At 40.9% G+C, this 18,396-nt stretch overlaps 2 protein-coding genes across 2 annotated transcripts; one reads left to right on the top strand and one right to left on the bottom strand.

Annotated features, from left to right (window-relative positions):
* The first annotated feature begins 609 nt into the window (after window positions 1-609).
* LOC141426890 (U11/U12 small nuclear ribonucleoprotein 25 kDa protein-like) lies at window positions 610-2,516 on the top strand. Its single transcript, XM_074086126.1, is given in 4 exon segments — window positions 610-1,032; window positions 1,586-1,657; window positions 2,212-2,340; window positions 2,342-2,516. Coding segments are annotated over 4 exon segments (474 nt in total). The 5' UTR covers window positions 610-873; the 3' UTR covers window positions 2,456-2,516.
* A 1,035-nt stretch (window positions 2,517-3,551) lies between these two features.
* Window positions 3,552-17,640, bottom strand: LOC141426128 (uncharacterized). Its single transcript, XM_074084988.1, has 20 exons — window positions 17,469-17,640; window positions 17,111-17,373; window positions 16,703-16,803; window positions 15,622-15,810; window positions 14,929-15,093; window positions 13,699-13,908; window positions 12,658-13,058; window positions 12,042-12,370; window positions 11,569-11,713; window positions 10,759-10,914; window positions 10,381-10,635; window positions 9,613-9,837; window positions 8,866-9,045; window positions 7,441-7,573; window positions 7,152-7,243; window positions 6,218-6,354; window positions 5,516-5,668; window positions 4,897-5,047; window positions 4,400-4,507; window positions 3,552-3,946 (listed from the first exon to the last, which is right to left on the bottom strand). Exons 1-20 carry the CDS (start codon window positions 17,499-17,501, stop codon window positions 3,809-3,811), a joined length of 3,564 nt encoding a protein of 1,187 aa, XP_073941089.1. The 5' UTR covers window positions 17,502-17,640; the 3' UTR covers window positions 3,552-3,808.
* Between the last annotated feature and the right edge of the window lie 756 nt (window positions 17,641-18,396).

The raw sequence follows: 18,396 nt of genomic DNA, 5'->3' as shown, positions 1-18,396 counted from the left end.
TGAGCTACGCGGGTTTATTTATAATTAGAATATTTTGTGAATATTTTGCATTACCTGAAATTAATTATGGCAATTATGCTTTACGGGGCATGAATGTCTGTGTTTTGAGACAGTTTTGTCTTTCGGAAACTTTTATGATTTTAATCTAAACTTTGTTTTAACGCCCGTGATAACACTCTGAAAGCTACACTTAAAAACCTCACGCAACAGTGCGCCATCTAGTGAGACAAAAAACGATAGCCCTCATTGCACAAAACATGGTTGCGTTGCGAGCTCGCTCGCTCAGTCGTCACGTCAAAATCAAATGTCAATGAAAAAAAAAATGAAGCCGGCTCGGATGACACTATTTCCCGGCCTTACTATACCAACATGGAAATACCGGCTTGATATTTCGTGTACACGCCCGTAGAAACTCTTGTCAGTTTGACACCAGCAGGGCTACTACAAAACTCGAAACTCGAAGTTTGTATCGTACCGTCCCACTCGCTCTCGTATTATACAGTATAAGTGTCAGAGGAAACGCACGATACGAACTTCGAGTTTCGTAGTAGCCCTGCAGTTTGTATGGACGTGACACGAAGTATCGGGTTAGTATTTCCAAGTCGGTATTATCCAGACTAATAAGAGAAGGTAAATAGTGTCACCCGCGGGCCGGCTCCTCTCCTCCCTCAAAAAATAAAAATGTATAAAAGTCTCTCGTGCAGTCATTATGTCGTTTTCTAGTTATTTTTTACCGAAGAACAACGGCAAAACACTGTCCACGTCCAGTAACTAGCAAAATAATTATCCTCTGATGTACACGACCCACATAATTTTTTTAAAAACATAATCCAGTCACAGAAGTTCTGTGTACCCAGTCGTATCAGTGTCACAATGGTTGAAGATGCGAGTGAAGTCGAAGATGTGACTAGCACACTGTCTCACGACGAACTGCTTGAAGTAACGAAGTCTTCGGTTTGCACTCTGATCAGCTGCGATCCATTACTCTCAGACTTACCTACAGATATCATACTCGAAGAGGTTTTGGCTCAGGTACTTTTCTTGAATTACCATTTGATATATTCTAAAGGTGTTTGCTGCAATGGGAACCCTAAGACGCCTTTAGAATTTCTTTCAACTTGCTACAAAAGTTGCGCTTGCACAGACCTTATTGCAGACTATTTTCAATTATCCCAATATTGAGCAAGCAAACTTGAGCAAATTCAAAATCTATATTTGGCCTACACAAGTATGATCATGTTTCTTATTTTCGATTACAGCTCAAGTGGCTCCCAATCTGCTTTTGCAGAAACTCACATTTTCCATCTTCTCTATGGCATTCTGTTTAACCCTGCAACTCCTTGCTACCTAAAAGAACGATTTAGCTATGTTACTTCTGTTTGTCACTCTCAGAACTTTCTCCTTACAGCCTGTGTTTCAAACTCAACATTTTGTGTATATTCTTTTAACATCCTAGCCACTGTTGTGGAACTCTCTGCTGATAGACAAAAGGTGGGCAGACAAGTTGTTTTTTTATATAAAATCATGCGATCAGCCCTAATGGCTATAAGCATATGTCATGTGTAATGATGTTTGATTATTGCAGATAGCTGTGGAACATGGTCAGTCCATAACACTGTATATATCACGGGAGGATGAACCAGCTCTTAAAGTGATTGTAAGTACAATAGGAGTAATTGTCTACTGCCATATTTAATTGATTTGACTCTAAAAATTACTTGCTTTGCTATTTGTATTGGTTGTGTTGTTATTTTAATAAAACCATTTTGGGAAGGGTTAGTATCATCTCACAAAAAGCAGCTGGTCTGGTAGCAAATTAGCAATCGGAGCTCCTATTCAGTGTTGCTGAGACACTTCGCTCCTTGATGCAACACCCCTGGTCAGTTCTAACTGATCCAATCGGCAGTGTCATGCTGATGGGATGATAGGAAGGATGGTTTATGGCTACCATTAGACGAATTGATACTATACCTTTTGGAAAAGGAATATTATATTATCTAGCCTGGATTGATGCCCCACTGAAAAGAATAAAAAAAGAAAACAGAATTATATTCCTTGGTATTTTCAATTTACCAATTAAACTCATTGATCCTATTTTACTTTTTGGTTGTGTCTATTAAGCTGTTTTTAAGCTTTAAAGAAGTCTTTTGTGCAGGTTTTTGCAAAAAGACATGTCATTAAAATAGTTTTAAATATTATTAAATTTTCCAGGTGCCTCAAAACAGTTCAATAAGAGACCTTAAGAAAGCTGTTGCAAGACATTTTGAAATATACCAGCAGAGAATCGGAAGCAAAGTCAAAATATCATGGAAATACATTTGGAAGACCTATGACTTGAATTTTTGACTGCTTAATACTCGACGATGACCAGAGCAGCATCGCAGACTATGGAGTGACTAACAAAGTGACCCTAACATTTAAGAAAAAGCGAAAGAAAACTAGAAAGTTCACATAGTATAATATATTTTGTAATTTAAAACATAGCTTATATTATCATAATATATTTTTTCACATGACCCCACATTTTTTTCTAATAGTCATAATATTATAAACATAATATCTTCTTAATAGATAATAGCTTAATAAGAACTAGGTACTAGCCTACCTCTATTACTAGTTATTACTATATCAATAGAGTAGGACCCATGAGTTTTGGCAGGCAAAAAAAATAGGATTGGCAACACATTTCACAGATATAATAATATTGGTCACAAATAAGTAAGACTGGACGCACACAAGCGCACAAACATTCATAACATTGTACAAAATGAAATGAAAATGAATCAATAGTGACAGCATGAATTTTATTCTCAAAACCATTTGAGTCTAATTCATTCATTGACATTCAGAATAATCTGAGCCGTAGTCAAAATCTGACTCAAAAAATGATCCATCTTCATCACTCTATCACTTTCATCTCACAGACTTTAATCAGGAATGGTTTAAATCCCTCTTCTGTTGTTTTGTCCTTTTCTCTAAAAGCACTTTTAATCATGATTACGAATATATTATGTATTCGTGCGAATGTGAATGACCTAGCATACATTTACATTTGTCGCAATTCAATTTTGATTTACATAGCTGTTTGCCAGTCTGACTTTAGTTGGCTGAACAAGGTTTGTTTTACTGCCAAGACTCTGCCTTATTCTATTACTTATACCTTCCTGATAAAATGCAATATCGCTTCTTCAGACATCAATATCTTATCGATTTTCGTGGCATAATCAACTAAAAATAAAATTACTACAGACAATTCGGTAAAAAAAAAACTATATTTAGGGCATCCTATCAATTCTTTGCAAAACATTTCGTCCAGAATAAAAACAAAACGAGAATGTTTTCAAAAACGTAGGACACGGCACGCGTGTCGTCGAGGGACAAGCATGAACCTGCTACTTTTTTTCTTTGTAGCCTATTGTCTTTATATTAGTCCCACCGCGAGGCAAAAGCCTCTTGACCTCCATATCTCCCTGTCTAGCGCAATGCAAAGCCAGCCCTTTGCATATATACATCCAAATCCGTCCGCCATCTTCGTCTGCCTCGTCAAAGCTGGCCGCTCTCAGTCACCCCCAAGTGACCACCTGTATAGGTTGGAAACGTGTTCAGCCCAATCCGACGTTAAGGTTTGTGAAATAAAATAAAATAAAACTTGAAAACGCTCCTATACGTCCCTTTCAAAAAATATGCCGGTATCCGGGGCCTCGCTCAAACGTCCTTACATATCAAACTACACATGTCAAAATTAAAACAATTCAAAGATGTTTAACCAGTCAAGATTTCACGTCCGTCACTACATAAAGTGGTACACCTATAGCTGTTCAAAGTCGGGCTGCGGCGGGGGCTCCTGTGGCAGAGGCTCGAAGTCCCCGAGGCTGTAGCCGGGCTCCTCGTGGCGCGGCGTGGCCAGCGGACGGTCGTATGCGTCCTTGAGCAGCTCCTGGTCGTGCTGACAATTACAATACAATTAGGAAATCGTTTGCAAAAGTAAAAAAACTGGGCAAGTAGGAGTTGAACTCGCGCACGAAGGGTTCCGTATCATCTATACAACATTAGACATTAGGAAGAAACGGCAGAAAAGGGTCCCGTTTTTACCCTATTTGAAGGGACCCTAAAAAGAGGTGCGAAAGTTTTGCGAAACGTAAGTTTTTTTTTCTAAATGGAGCTTTGCCGCAGTCTCTGACCGGATTGTATTTGGGCCGAACTTACGCCAAATTGAGTTCAATTGGATACCAGGAAGTGGGTGGGTGAAATATAGATTGTTAAATTCCTGGACGGACTTACATACATACGACGACGACTAGATAAATCGAATCTTACTTGGTTGCTGGGCGCCTCAGGTTTTTTTTATCAAGCATGTTTTTTATTTCTCTCCTAAATGAGTTTGGGATAGATGTGATACCTGATCAGTCTGCAGCACAGAAGGCGGCGCCAGGTCATCAAGCGACAGCTGAGTGTTGAGCACGGACGGCGGCGCGTAGTCCGATATAGCACCCACATTCTCCACGGGCTGAATATAACAATATAAAACTGACTGTCAAAAAGAAAATGAATTTCAGCGTCAAAGTCGGGAATTTTACTTCCCGATTTTGATTTTGTACGATTTTTTTTCTCTATTTATACTTACTTAAAACAAGAGGAAATAGCACGTCAATGAGACACGCTGATCATAAATAAGTTCAACTGAACAGTTACGTCAATTTCGTCGTCCGTGACTTCTCTTCAAGCACGGCGTTAAAAGAGACATGACCGCGTTCAACATCCAGCACGACAAATGGTTAAATGGGGGGGGGGGTCAAAAATCTTAAAAAAATGCGTTACGTAACACTTGAACGCCCACCAATGCTTGAATCATCTGCCACAGACGCAGAGGCTTTTGATGATGAGCAGCACACTGACCTGTTCTTGCGTGGCGGGCGGCGCGTCGTCGGAGGCGCGCGGCGCGTGCGCGTGCGCGTGGTCGGCCGCGCGGTGTTCTCGCGCGCGCGCTCCTCGGACGGGTACGCAGACTTGTGCTCGCAGCTCAGCAGGTGCGTCAGCATGTCCGTGCCTACAACGTGATGCACGTTACACGACACCCAATACTAAACAAGCCAACTTTTTTATATGGTTCCGTATCACAACTATTATACACACATACAACGTACTCAACTCAACTGTTATACACAGCCAATAGGGAATATTATTGCAATGTTCTGCCCTCAGAATGTAGCACTAGCACAAACTGTGAACAGTTTTTTTGAATGCCGTAAATATCATGATTTCAATTTTTTATTTTGGAAATGTAGCTCTATCGTTACTATCGATGTAAATATCATGTTATTTTGTTACTAATAAATATGCCATGATCCGTAAACTATAAAGAGAACTGACGTTGTCATGGCGGTTTGTTTACGGTTGGCGCTAGTGTCGCCCCGGCGCAGAGCTTTGCGTAACATTCCCTATTATTGCCGGCAGCGTGAGGGGCAGTGCGATCAATGGGTTTGTGGCACATGCGTGTGCTTATGGACTGACCGACGTGGTGCGGTACGAGCAGACGCAGTGCAGCTCAGCGGCGGCGTCGCGCGGCGCGTCCTCCAGCGAGTGTGCGCCGGCGCAGTACCCGCTGTGCCGCAGCATGGCGCGGTAGCACGACGACTCGTACGAACACTTCGTGCACGACGACGACCCCCTGCCGACAGAATATACGTTACATTTCACTTGAACTTAAAAACAGTAAAAAAACTTTGATTAAATTCATAGGTGAGGTATTTCCAAACGGTGCACCATTCGGGCGCCTTGGTAAACATCCAAAGGCGCCACGTGGGGCCCCTGTTACCCCGAACACTATGGCTATCTGACGGGAATTGAGTTGTTATTGTATCTTATTTCAAATAGCTGGGCTCCGCTGGCTGCAGGCCGTCGTGACGAAATACCAAGTCTGTAAATGTAAATGCGCTGTAAACTGGATAAGTTTAAGACACCTGCAATTGGTATCAGAATATCAATGATTATTTATAAAAAACGAGACTACGCTTTTGCACGCATTGGGCCACTACAGACTTGAGAAATAAACTTCATTCAACCTGTCGAGTGTTCCCTTAAAGTTAACGGAAATCAAAAACAACACGTTGTAGCTTCCACAGACAACAGTTATCTACATACCACCTTTCATCAAAAAACCTTCTCTAGCGTTTTAGCTCAAAAGAGATACAAACACCATCACACAGCACATGCTTACAGGAAGTGTTTGTCGCTGTCGAGCGCCGTGTCGCACTCGCGGCAGAGCATCCCGTCGGGCAGCACGAGCGTCAGGTCCTCGTATGTCGCGGTCATCGTGTGGCTGGAGGAATCCTTCACCGGCGGACGAGCCTTGTTCTGCGGAAAGAGCGGGATATAAACACTTGTTTAATGTCTATGCAGTCAGTTGCTATAAGACTAAACTTTAATTGACTGAGGAAATAAGATTATAAATAATGGAAATTAGCAATTTATTAAATTTTTACCAAATTTTAGATCTCCTAAAAAGTTTACAAGGAAACTTGTGCTCCTCCCCAATTAAACCTTGTAATTTTAACTATTTTGGAATATAAATAAACAATTTTACAACAATAAGCTAGCAAATATGTGTGCGTATGTGTATGTGTGAGTGTGTATTTGCCGTGTGTGTGTGTGTGGGTGAGCACGTGCACCAATGCCACTTTTGCACGTGCATAGGCGTTATGTCTAAAAGATAATGAATAACTTTTGTAACAGGAGTTCTCCTCTCAATATTCTCAATACAATGTGCTAAAGCTGAAGTTATTTTTGAGACAAAACTGTTAGCTAAGGCCAGGGCCTTAACAGTCAGGGTCAGTTTTTAAAAACTGACTAGCTCTCAACTGCAACGTAACACCGACACAATAAAGTGAAGTCAAAAATTAAGAACCATTATACTGATCTACTGCGCATAACTTATTATCTTCATTCTTAATTATCCTAAGAGTTGGGCCACTAGTGTCTTTATTATTTATTTTATTTTATTCGGAAAACCAACAGCTTATTAAGTTATAGTTATACAGGTGGATTACAAAACGAAAAGAAAATCTTGGAGAAATTAACTTCATTATGACCTGTTAAAAGTTCCCTTAAATTTAACGGAATTCAAAAATAACATTTTGTATAGGAAACTGTACCTTCGGTTTGTTGATCAAATGTTCTTCCGAGCATAGAGGCAGAGCGTTCTCCACCGTCTTATGATCGCGAACTTGGTGCTCCTTCAATTGACCTGCAAATAAGAAATAGCAAATCCTAAATCCTTAGTAAAAATAATGCAATCTCTCTCCAGGCGGGGGCAGGTGTTAGTCCATACTAAATTTGTGGCCCCGGCAGTGGGACGTGTATAAACTGGGATGATGGGACAATTGTGAGTTAGAAAAGGTGGTGAAGAGCTGTAAGTGAGGTCGCGGCCACTCAGCCACTCACCCAGGTGCACAAACTTGAGCACGCAGCGGTTGCAGCGCACCTCCAGCTCCTTGTCCTGATGGTGCCGCAGGTGTTCCATGAACAGCAGCACGTTCGCACTCAGCTCGCAGCCCTCCGCGTACACTTGGATCACCTGGACACGACGAATATTCATTTTTAGGGTTCCGTACCTCCTTTATAGGATCACTTTGTTGTCCGTCCGTCCATCCGTCTGTCAAGACCCTTTTTAAACGCGTGGAGGTATCAAGCTGAAATTTATATCGAATACTCATATCTGCGGTCCTTGAAGCCTTAAAAAATCAAACTTTTAAGTCAACGCAATCGTCATTGATTAAACAACGTGATTCCATACAAATTACCGTGCACTGAAAACCTATAGGGTACTTCCAGTTGTCCTACAAACTTGAAATTTGATATGAAGGTAGCTATTATAACACAACCAACTAGAAAAGTCTGAAAATCTTGATTTTTTGTGTGTCTGTAAATATCAATAACCAATATAATCTGACCCCACACTGCGTACGTTTTTCTTAGGATCAGGGCTCTACTTACACTGGATATATTAAATCAGCCGGAAAAAGCGGGAAATATCTTCAACACACGATTCCCGTTTACATACCTATAAATGTGTACGGAACCCTCTGTGCGCGAGTCCGACTCGTACTTGCCCGGTTTTTTTTTTAGTTGAGTCGCCAAAAGCTATTACGGAAGACTGAGAAGGGAGGACCCAGACGGTCAAAGTAATTGCAGGTCTCCAACTCCAGGACGAAGGAAAAGCATGCATGCATTCTTCCGTTACTTAAGACTCTGCGGGGTGCTAGGAACATGATGTGCATGATGCTTAGTACAAAAAATTCAAATTCAAATTCAGAATTCAAATCCAAATCATTTATGTAAAAATTTAATGTAATGTCCAAATACAATTTAATTTATATTCGTGGGTTTTATATATTATATCTTAATTTTGTGTAATTTTTCTCAGAGCATGATGAAGTAGGGTTACATTATTATGGTTAGGTTATATTATTATTGTTGTTATTAATTTTTATTATGAAAATGCTTAATTTTAATTTTAAGAGAAAATTTACTAATTATTTGTATATAATATTGCTGTGCCCTAACAGGGTAAATGTTGAACGTTCATACTTTTTAAGATCTTATCACAATAAAGACTTTTGAGTTTAAATAGGCCGCAACGGGCACTTTTACACGTCATTTTTAAACTTCCAGCGCTTTCGGAAAGACCATCATTGCCAAGAAGAATGCGCCGCAAGAAACTTGGCAGAAAGTCATTTTTTCAACAGAAAAAAAAACACAGTCAATCACCTACGGAGAAAGGTGACCCCCCTCCGATATACTTATGTACCGCAGTGAGGTCATGTTTCTCTGCAGCTGACTAGTGAGCTGAGTAGTGTGACGACCGACCTTGAGGCAGACAGGGCACTGCAGCGAGTGATGCCGGCCGTGCTTGTGCCGGAAGTGGTCGAGCAGGCGGCGCTGCGAGGAGGCGCGGTAGTCGCACGCGTCGCAGTTGTACGGCAGCTCCAGCGGCGCGTGCGTCTTTTGCATGTGTGTGGCCAGCGTTAGCACCGCCGCGAAACGGACCTGCGGAACAAAAATACAATATTTCATTGTGAAATAGACCACTTAAGGGCCTGTGCTAGCTGGCGCGGGTGCACGGAGCGGGCGCACGCTTACGGGTGTTGGTAAAATCAGTCGCACGCGACGCGTGCAGTTAGCACTGCTCATACTCCGTCCGTGTCAGCAAGCATAGGCCCTAAACGAGTTTACTGTAACTTCCACGATACGTCAAAAAGTATTGGGATAAAGCAAGCCTCAATGACAGTTGCAGACACAGAGAAGATTATGTAATCCTACCGGTGATGTTCATGGGACCCAACGTGTTAACCCTTTTCCAAGTAGTGCGTATATCGACCACACAACATAATCACACAAATCAATTGTAATCGTTAAAAATATTATTCGTTTTTTAAATTAAAGAAAAAGAAGAATGAAAGAATAAATGTATTTACTAAACTTAAATTAATCCGTCAACTATGATTTATTGTATAGTAGCGTGTCTAAATTGGCGGGGCCTGGAAAACGATTAATAAAGAAATAATTTTTCACTTGATTAGACAAAAAATGAGTACTAAACAGTCGCACACTTACCTCACAAATAAGACACGCGTAAGTATAAAGATCAGGCGTCTTGGTGTCGCTAGGGTGCTCCTGTTTCAAATGCGTCGCCAGTCCCTCCTCGTCCGGGAAGCGCGCGAGGCAGTAGCGGCACGGCGCCGAAGGATTCGCCGCGCCCTCCGGAGCGGGCGCCACGTGCGTGAACAAGTGGTCCATTAGCTCGCAGTTGTTGTTCAGTTCTAGCTGGCATTCCGGACACTGAAAGAGATGGGAACGGGTTAGTGTTTCCAAAAATTGGTTCTTACTTGACCTTACCTGCGCACTGCACTGCAGAAATTTGTAGCACGTACAGTCAAGGAAATTAATTTACGTCCCAGGGTAGAACCTTTTCATAATCATTTTTGTCATGATTTCTTTAGCAGATGTATGGAATGTCAATATGACATTATTGGGTAGTGATTTAATTTCCTTGACTGTACATCTCTTTATAGCAAGCAGTTTCACACCACGGATTTGGTTCGATTTGTGGAGCCCAGCTTGGGAGAGAAAAGTCCTCGAGTGGCGACCACAAAACAGAGGACGAAGTGTTGGCAGGAATCTCACTAAGTGGACTGACGACATCGCTAGAGTTGCGGGTAACTAGTTGATGCAAGTGGCCAGTAGTCGTTCATTTTGGCGTTCTAGGGGGGGAGACCTTAGTTCAGCAGCGTACGTCTTCTAGCTGATGATGATGTTTATAGACTTTGACGCAACTTACGCCCAGCATTCACAATAAACAATAACACAGCGTCATCGACTCACCTCGACAGCGATAGCGACCTTCTCACTCGGTCCCTCCCCTCCGAGTTGTCCGAAGTAATATCGCTCCATGGACACGGTCTCCTCGGGCCGGATCTCCTTCTTGATGCTCTTGAGAGGCACGTCGTCCAGGTCATCGTCGACGTAAGACCGGACGACCTTGCGGCGGCTGCGCGCCGTCGGCTCCGGCTCTTTTTCTTTCTCCTTGGTCTTCTCGCGTTCTTGCTTGATCTTCGTACGGCGGAGGGCTAGAGGTATCTGTGAGGAATGAAGTTTATTTTATTTTTTTATTTGTGGCAGTCTATATGTAAGAACTTCGCGGACTATGTTTGCGACAGATAGGCGGACATTTCCGAGCATATTGGAGAAAAGATTACTTACCTCTTCCTCATCGTCATCCGGTACGTATAGTGTCTTTTCCTTGCGTTTCTTCTTGGGCGGCGGCTCCGGCGTGGGCTCCTTCTTGCGGCGGCCGCGTTTGCCGCGCCCCGTTTCGGGCTCCGCGCTGGTCGTCGCCTCTTCTACGTTCTTCGTCTTCTGCAACGATTGTGTTAGAAGTTTAGAAGGGAACGGTGGATTTTAAGTGCCGTAACAGTATTTGTGGAGCGTTGGTGATTCTACAAGCTTTTATTTAACTCGCATTATGTAACCTGCAACATTCTACGTTTGTTTGTACAGTCATGATGGTCATAAAAATAATGTATGTTACAAAGACGTCAAAAATATCTACACATCTTTATGCCACTAACCATAAGGTCGTTGTATACATATATTTGACATTATTGCCGTATAGAAATTTATACCCTCACTTGAAGTATGTAAGTTGTAATTTTGCAAACCATTTTTCGACCACTTCCTTATATCCGATTGAGCTAAAATTTGGCATACTTATCTGATAGTGAAAACAGTATTCAAATTAGTTACGTTCTTTAAAGACCTAAGCGTACATACATACAGACTTTGTATTACATTACAAAGGGATAGACGACGGGAAGATACTGCGTTTTATATGTTAAGATACTTGATCTCTATCTTTAGATTTTGATTAATTTTGGAGCTGATCCTCTGAATATTGTTTGCGCCATTTGGCACTGTAGTTTATGACAGCGTTTGGGCATCTTCATGGTTGTTTTCCTACTTCGATTTCAGAGCTATTTTAATAGAGTAGTTCTTGACAAAATCGAATATTACCTTAGACGGATACTTCCAGTTCTTGAAGGGGTTGGCGGCTATCTTGTTGAGGCGTACGGTGATCGCGTCCTTGGCTTCGAACTTGGTCTGCTCCGCGATGTGGAGGACGATATTGTCAAATGCTTGTCCGGGGGAAATGCCAAACCTTAGGGTAAAAAACAATTGAGTGTGTAGGGATTTAAATTTTTGGATTCTTTTCCGATTTGAATTTCATCCAATGAAATTTTAGCATTATAGAGTAACAAACAAAAATCCCTGTGTTATCCCTAAAAATTACATCGTGGATTTTATTGACCGTTCCAAATTCCATGACTAAACCCAGAAATTTAGATTTCGAGATTTTATATCACATGTTGATTGACCAGGGATAGTGGTAACATTTTAAAAAGAATTTTAGAATCGGTTAAGTAGTCCCAACCTTACAAACAAGTAAACAACGATTTCCGAAAAAAAAAATGTCAGCATCAACTCACTTCTCTCTCCAAACCAGTTCATCCAAGAACTGCTGTATGATTTGCCGCGACAGCAACGACAGAGTATTCTGGAACATTCTAGGCACGATTCTTCTCAAGTACTCCATAATGTTGGCATTGCTGTTCCTAGCTGGTGTCTCAGTGTGCGAAGACGATTGGTGTACATTCTTGAAGCCCATAGAGACTAGGGTGCCCTTGTCTACAGTTAGATCTGTTAGGATGACTGAGCTAGGGTGTACCCAGGTTACAAGCGGTTCTAGGATTTTCTGGAAGCGTTTCTTGTAGTTTTTCTCATGCTCTGCTAACGGTTCGACGGCGCGAAGACGGATCTAAAACAAAGATAAGTAAATTATTCACCACTAACTTCTTATTTTAAAACGGAATATTTTCATAACTATCACATTGCTGTCAGATTTTAGAATGGATCCATTTAAAGTTGGTTTATTTTTATTCAAATATGCGTGTTGGTAGCTTGTACTTTTATCAAACTAGTAATACCAGGGTGTGGAACTAATAATGAGTGTAAATATAAGAACCAAAACGTTTTCTCTTTACAGTACTACTGAAAAGAAAAAGAGACACAGAAACAAATTACCACGCCCTACTGGTAACTTACCAATTTCTCAGCAGGATCGAGCACACCCAACACCTCAACTTTGACCTGCCTCTGCGTGCCATCATGGCTGGTAGTCCCGAGCGATATCACCCCAACTTCCACCTTCTTCCCCGCCCCGCCCAACAGATTCATATGCTGGTGTATAGCCGACGTACAAATAGCTCTCAGCCAAGTGAACAACCCCTTCACATAGAGATTGTCAACTTTGACCCATTGTACTACATTCTGGACGTTGGTCTGGCAGGCCCAGTGGTATACTAGTTTGAGGAGCACGCTCGGAGGGAAGGTGGCGCCCTCGAATATGGAGCTGCAGAATACGGAGACGAAACGCGTGGGACAGCATTCGGATATCCATACGTAGCCGCCGGAGTACGGGAATTTAGATACGTCGGAATACATGCCTGGAACACATATTTATTTAAAAAAATATACATTAAAAAAGTAAAAAAGAAAAAACTTTTAATGGTAATTGCCCAACTGCTCCATGAATAAAACCTGGATACCATAATTTGTCACAAAAAAAAACCTAAAATTTATGATACATTGATATCAACTGTAATGGTGTAAATTCTCATTGGTAAATAAATAATAAGTGGTCTAAATCTTATTAAAAATATGATTAACACACAAGATAGAGTTCCGTAGCCATTACGATAAAATAAAGTAAAAAAATTCTAAGGGTTTTGTATTTTGTTCAGAATATTCCAAGTGTAGGTATATTTTACACCTTAGGCTGCTATTTACTCTTAAAATACTAATAATTCTTAAGCAAACTTAGCCGTTATAGTTTCTCTTGTAAGTTTGATATACATACTACCACCATGAATTTTTTCAAAATTTTCAAACCAAGTGTTAGTTTTACAATTTGTCCTGCAAATAATGACTGTGAAATTACTATAATTATTACATAAAAAAAAATTGGACTAAAAGATAACTACCAGGTAATTTCTATCAACGAACTGAGCTGTCCCTAGAAACTAACGAAAATCAAGAAAAACATGGTACAGATTATAACTAAACATAATCAAAACAAAAACTCACCCAGCTTGAGCTTGTTCCCGGCGTGTATGACGCACCACTGCTCGGACCTGACCATCCCCTGCTGTATGAGCCACTCGGTGAACTTCATGGGCGTGTGCATGAGCACAGATTTGACCTTGCTGTCGAGCGCGGAGCGGTCCGCGGGCGGCGGCGCGTCTTTGGCGCGCAGGTACGGCCGCGCCACCACCACTAGCGACGGGAACGTCTTGCCTGGAACGAATGTTCGTACTCGTAGTGAAACAGCAATCATTGTCTGAGGCCGCTTGTAGACGTCCTTTGTTTTCATCGGACTACGGACCGTTTTTTGCGGTGTTGTATGGCTTCGTCGCCGAAGCATGTGTCCGAAGTGTCCGGTGCATGTACACACATTCATTGTAAGCCATACAACACCGCAAGTCCGGCAAAAAAAACGGTCGATTGTCCAGTGAGAACAACGGACGTCTAGAAGCGGCCTAACGCTCTGGCGCTCACGATGCCATTCGGCTAGTTCTACGAGCGTTTCAACCGCTATAAGTAATAATGTAAATAATGTAGCTTATAAGGAAGAATAAGAAGCATATGCACAGCGTTACAATAACAAAAGGGTCATCCATAAAGTACGTCACACATTTGGGGCAAGCGGTTTGTGTGTGACATATGAGCAAAATAGTAACAAATTTCAAAATCAAAATGGGTGTGACGTACTTTATGGATGGCCCCAAATCATTAAAATTTCTTGTTTTCGGTCTCTCATTTCTTCAAAATATGCGACAGAAAACTGATAGCGGATGAAACGCTCGTAGAACTACCCAAGAAGAAAGAAGTGGTGAAAATTATTGTGATTTCGAGTGTGTATGTTAGACCATGGCTTCTCAAACTGTGCGTCGCGACATCGTCTCAGCAGGGCTACTACGAAACTCGAAGTTTGTGTCGTGCGGTCCCTCTGACACTTATACTATTATATTATACGAGAGCTAGAGGGACGGTACGATACGAACTTCGAGTTTCGTAGTAGCCCTGCAGGGGCGTCGCGTGTCGAGTCGATGCGCCCGAGTCGAGTGAGCGTAAGTAATAAAGAATAAGTACAGGTCAAAAATAGGGGAGCGCCAAAGTTCGCATACTCTTCCCTAGTCATACCCTAATTTTTGTCCGAATCATCATTTGTCTTATTTTTTTTTCTATAGGTTAGGTTAGGTTTGTTTTATAATAATTCTGAACAATCATTGGATTTAGAAAAAAAAAAAGTTATACCTTGCAACTTATTAAAGGACACCTCCCTGGAGTCAGCAACATTCTTGTTGCTGTCTTCTTTGGTCAGATCTACAATGGCTGTGGTCTTGGTGGCACTGCCTGTCAGCAGGCCTCCGATGGCCGTCGCTTCGGAGGGACGCACGTTGGTGACCACGCTGTGTACATCTGGGGATGGAATGGGTTGATTTGGCATCAAGTCATTACCATATTGGAAATTTTGATATATTGGGTTAATGTTTGGAAATACTTCAGATTCCTATTTGCGATCGTTACCTTTAAATAACATACCTATCTACTGTGTTTAAACTTTATTTGCATTTAAATACTTGTGATGTAAGTCAACAACAATGGTGGCACAGTGGTTTGACCTATGGTCTCCCAAGCCGAGGATCATGCATTCAAATTTGGGCTTGTAACTCTTTGAGTTTTTCGATATTGTTGTGCCAAATTACATTTGAAAATTACAACGAACTTAACAGTGTAGGAAAAGTCGTGCGGAAATCTGCACACACCTGCAAAGAAATTCAATGAGGACTGGGAGCTTCACACACATCATTGAATTTCTTTGCAGGTGTGTGCTCAATGTTTTCCTTTTATGATAAATTTAAAATATAATTTCACACATGAATTCAGACTCTGCTTGATAGCCCGTAGGTCAAAACACCAGGCTACCATGACTTGATTGATACTTACTGGAGGGCGCTAGGGTCTTGTCTTTGGTTTTAGTGTTATCCTTCTCCTTGTCCTTTTCCTTTTCCTTATGCTTGTCCTTGTCCTTCTCCTTTTCTTTGTCCTTCTTCTTCTTCTTGTGGCGGGGCTCGGGCTCCCTCTCAGGCGACGGCGAGTAGGTTTTCTCCTCTTCACGGTTCTTCTTGGGACGACCTGGAAGTTTTCAATACAATGTTCACTGTATAATATTTTAAACTTTCGTGATTTTCACTCATAACTACTACCACAACTGGAGGCTGTATTGCCTAATATTAAATGACAAATCAAATGACAGTTTCCGCATGCAAAAAGACATGTTATTTCATCATACAACATGAATGGAGAACACTGGCGATATCCTTTTTGAGTTTTTTTTTTGGGATACATTCCAAAGGATTTTAATTAATTTGTTAGGCCTAAATGGTGTAAGAAGGCATACTTTGGTGCTCAAAAATCTCAGTATATAGTTTAATACAGGGGTCGCCAAACTACGGCCCGCGAGCCCCTCTGATTCGGCCCGCGAAAAGAAAGCGGGAGGTAATTGGTCATAATCATAGATAGCCACTCATGAACATAATGAACAAAATCAAGTGTGTTCCTTATGCGTTACTCGTATCTAGGTACCCCCTGAAGACTAAGTCTACTTAACTAATTTATTACCCCTATGACCAGCCAAAGTCATGGCCCGCACAAATTTACATTAAGTGCAGTGTGGCCCTTGGTCAAAAAGTTTGAAGACTCCTGGTTTAATACAAGCACTATATCTTCTGGATAGCTTTAATGATAGGCAACCTATGATAGATGGCCTAAAATGGTGGTAAGTGGTGAAGCCATGGATAAGGTTAGTAAAAATAATAATATCGAATAGTTTGGAGTAACTTTAAAGTAGGGATGGCGATCTGAGATTGATTAATCGGAGAAATTTTAACATCGATTAAAGGTAGTGAATCAATATTTCGGGATTGAAGATCGAGAATAAATATTATTTAAAACCAGTAGCAATAGTCAAGACTTTTTTTTCATTTTCCCCTACAAATCAATGTAATATCCAGACCAGAATACAGACCTCTTTTGCCAGTCTTGTGTTCCTTGGAAATGGAAAGAGAGCGCGATCTAGATCTTATGATGTCAGCACTCTGTCTCTCCAAGTCTTTCAGTACAGGTTGCCTAAAATGAAAAATTGTGGATAAATCAATTTTACTGTCTGGTTCTTAAGAACACAGCACAGTTATAAAAAATTCTGATCAGAATAGAATAGTTGGCCTAATTCATCGATATTTGATTGAGTCTTCCAAAAGGCTGGCATGGTAAAGCTGTGTAATTATTTCATTAAATAAATAAATAAACAGTCACACAAGTGCACTTGCCTCAAAAAAAAAACAAATAGTAGGATGTTTCTTGGCAGTCTGTGGTCAGACTCCATTATTTTAATACTTACTAAAAAGAAAAACTTGGTAATGAACAATGTACTTACTTTCCTAGCAACTGGTATGCTGTGAACTGGTCACCATTATAAACAATTTGTCCACCTGTATCCTTCACCATGTCATCTAGTTTCGCCTGAATATTCTTATATTCATCGTCAGCATTTTTATAAGCCTGCAATTGGTACTCCGACAATTCCTCCTCCCAACATTCTAGCTCTAAAGTCGGTACGTCTGGTCCAAAATACGTTCGCTTGTACAAATCAGCCTCAATAATCTCGGCTTGAGGCGGCGCGGGCACCGTACTCGCCTCCTAAAAGCAAACCAGAGTTAAGTGTTTATTTATGATGCGATAGTCAAGGTTATTTAGCGGCATATAGGAAAAACTGTGTATATCGGTAAATTTACCTCTGCATCCGCCTTTGGCTTTTTCAACTTCATTGTGAAGATTAAGTACAGACAGTACGCTCTCGAAAATAATGTTGATGTAGGTGTATTATAGAGGAAAAAACCAAATATCAAGATTTTATAGATGCTGAACAGCGTCCACCAAAACCAAAATCGGCATTTTGAATGAATGGAAAATTTGTTGGAAGGAAAGGAAGGAATGAATGAAAGGAATCAGTACAGTACCTACTTGCTACAGATAATATTATTATTATGGAAGGCAAAAAAGGCAACGGCAATTTCACAATGTGCACAGCGACATCTGTTTAAGTGTTTTTTAACTAATAAAGAAATAAAGTATAACTTCATGACTACGAATAAATAATAAGTCAGGAAGGTTAACTCAAAACAAATTCCACACAAAAAGTGGCCATACCTAGAACCAAAACGACTTATGATTCAAATACGAATCAATTTCGAGGTGGCAAATAGACGTGCTTGTTGATTGGTTAAAATTCAGAAAAAATGCAGGGATTGGTTGGCTTGCGTGATGCAATGTCAGATGCACAAATAACGATTACTTCTTACATCTAACGTTTCAATTACGTGTCATATATTGATAATGACAGCTTGCTTTTTGAAGCGACTTAAAGGAAAAGGAGGAGGTTTCGGTTGTATTTTTTTGGTTGTTACCTCAGAACTCCATCATTTATGAACCAATTTAAAAAAAAAATCATTTGTATAGGAATACCTCTAATTAGGTCCCATATGCACGAAATCGGGATTTGATGATAGGATTCTAAGGAAATTGAGGGAGCTCTTCAAATATTGTAGGGACACCTATGGTAATTTGCATATATTTAGTAGTAACTCGTGCATTTGCTCTTGAACATCATCATTTGGTGAAGTGGAACTAATGATAAAGACAAGTGGAGACCACAGTTGACCA

The sequence above is a fragment of the Choristoneura fumiferana genome, chromosome 3 (assembly GCF_025370935.1).
Source record: "Choristoneura fumiferana chromosome 3, NRCan_CFum_1, whole genome shotgun sequence".
In the NCBI taxonomy this organism is placed as follows: domain Eukaryota; kingdom Metazoa; phylum Arthropoda; class Insecta; order Lepidoptera; family Tortricidae; genus Choristoneura; species Choristoneura fumiferana.
Note: the sequence above shows the minus strand (reverse complement) of the source record. Positions and strands in the feature narration are given on the sequence as shown.

Excerpts from the sequence above, each read along its gene's own strand:
- LOC141426128 (XM_074084988.1), bottom strand. The coding sequence starts at position 17,501 with ATGAAGTTGAAAAAGCCAAAGGCGGATGCAGAG. Across the intron at positions 15,094-15,621 it reads CAAGACCCTAGCGCCCTCCA|ATGTACACAGCGTGGTCACC; the intron begins GTAAGTATCAAT and ends TTCCATCCCCAG. Across the intron at positions 3,947-4,399 it reads CTGTGCTGCAGACTGATCAG|CACGACCAGGAGCTGCTCAA; the intron begins GTATCACATCTA and ends TGTAATTGTCAG.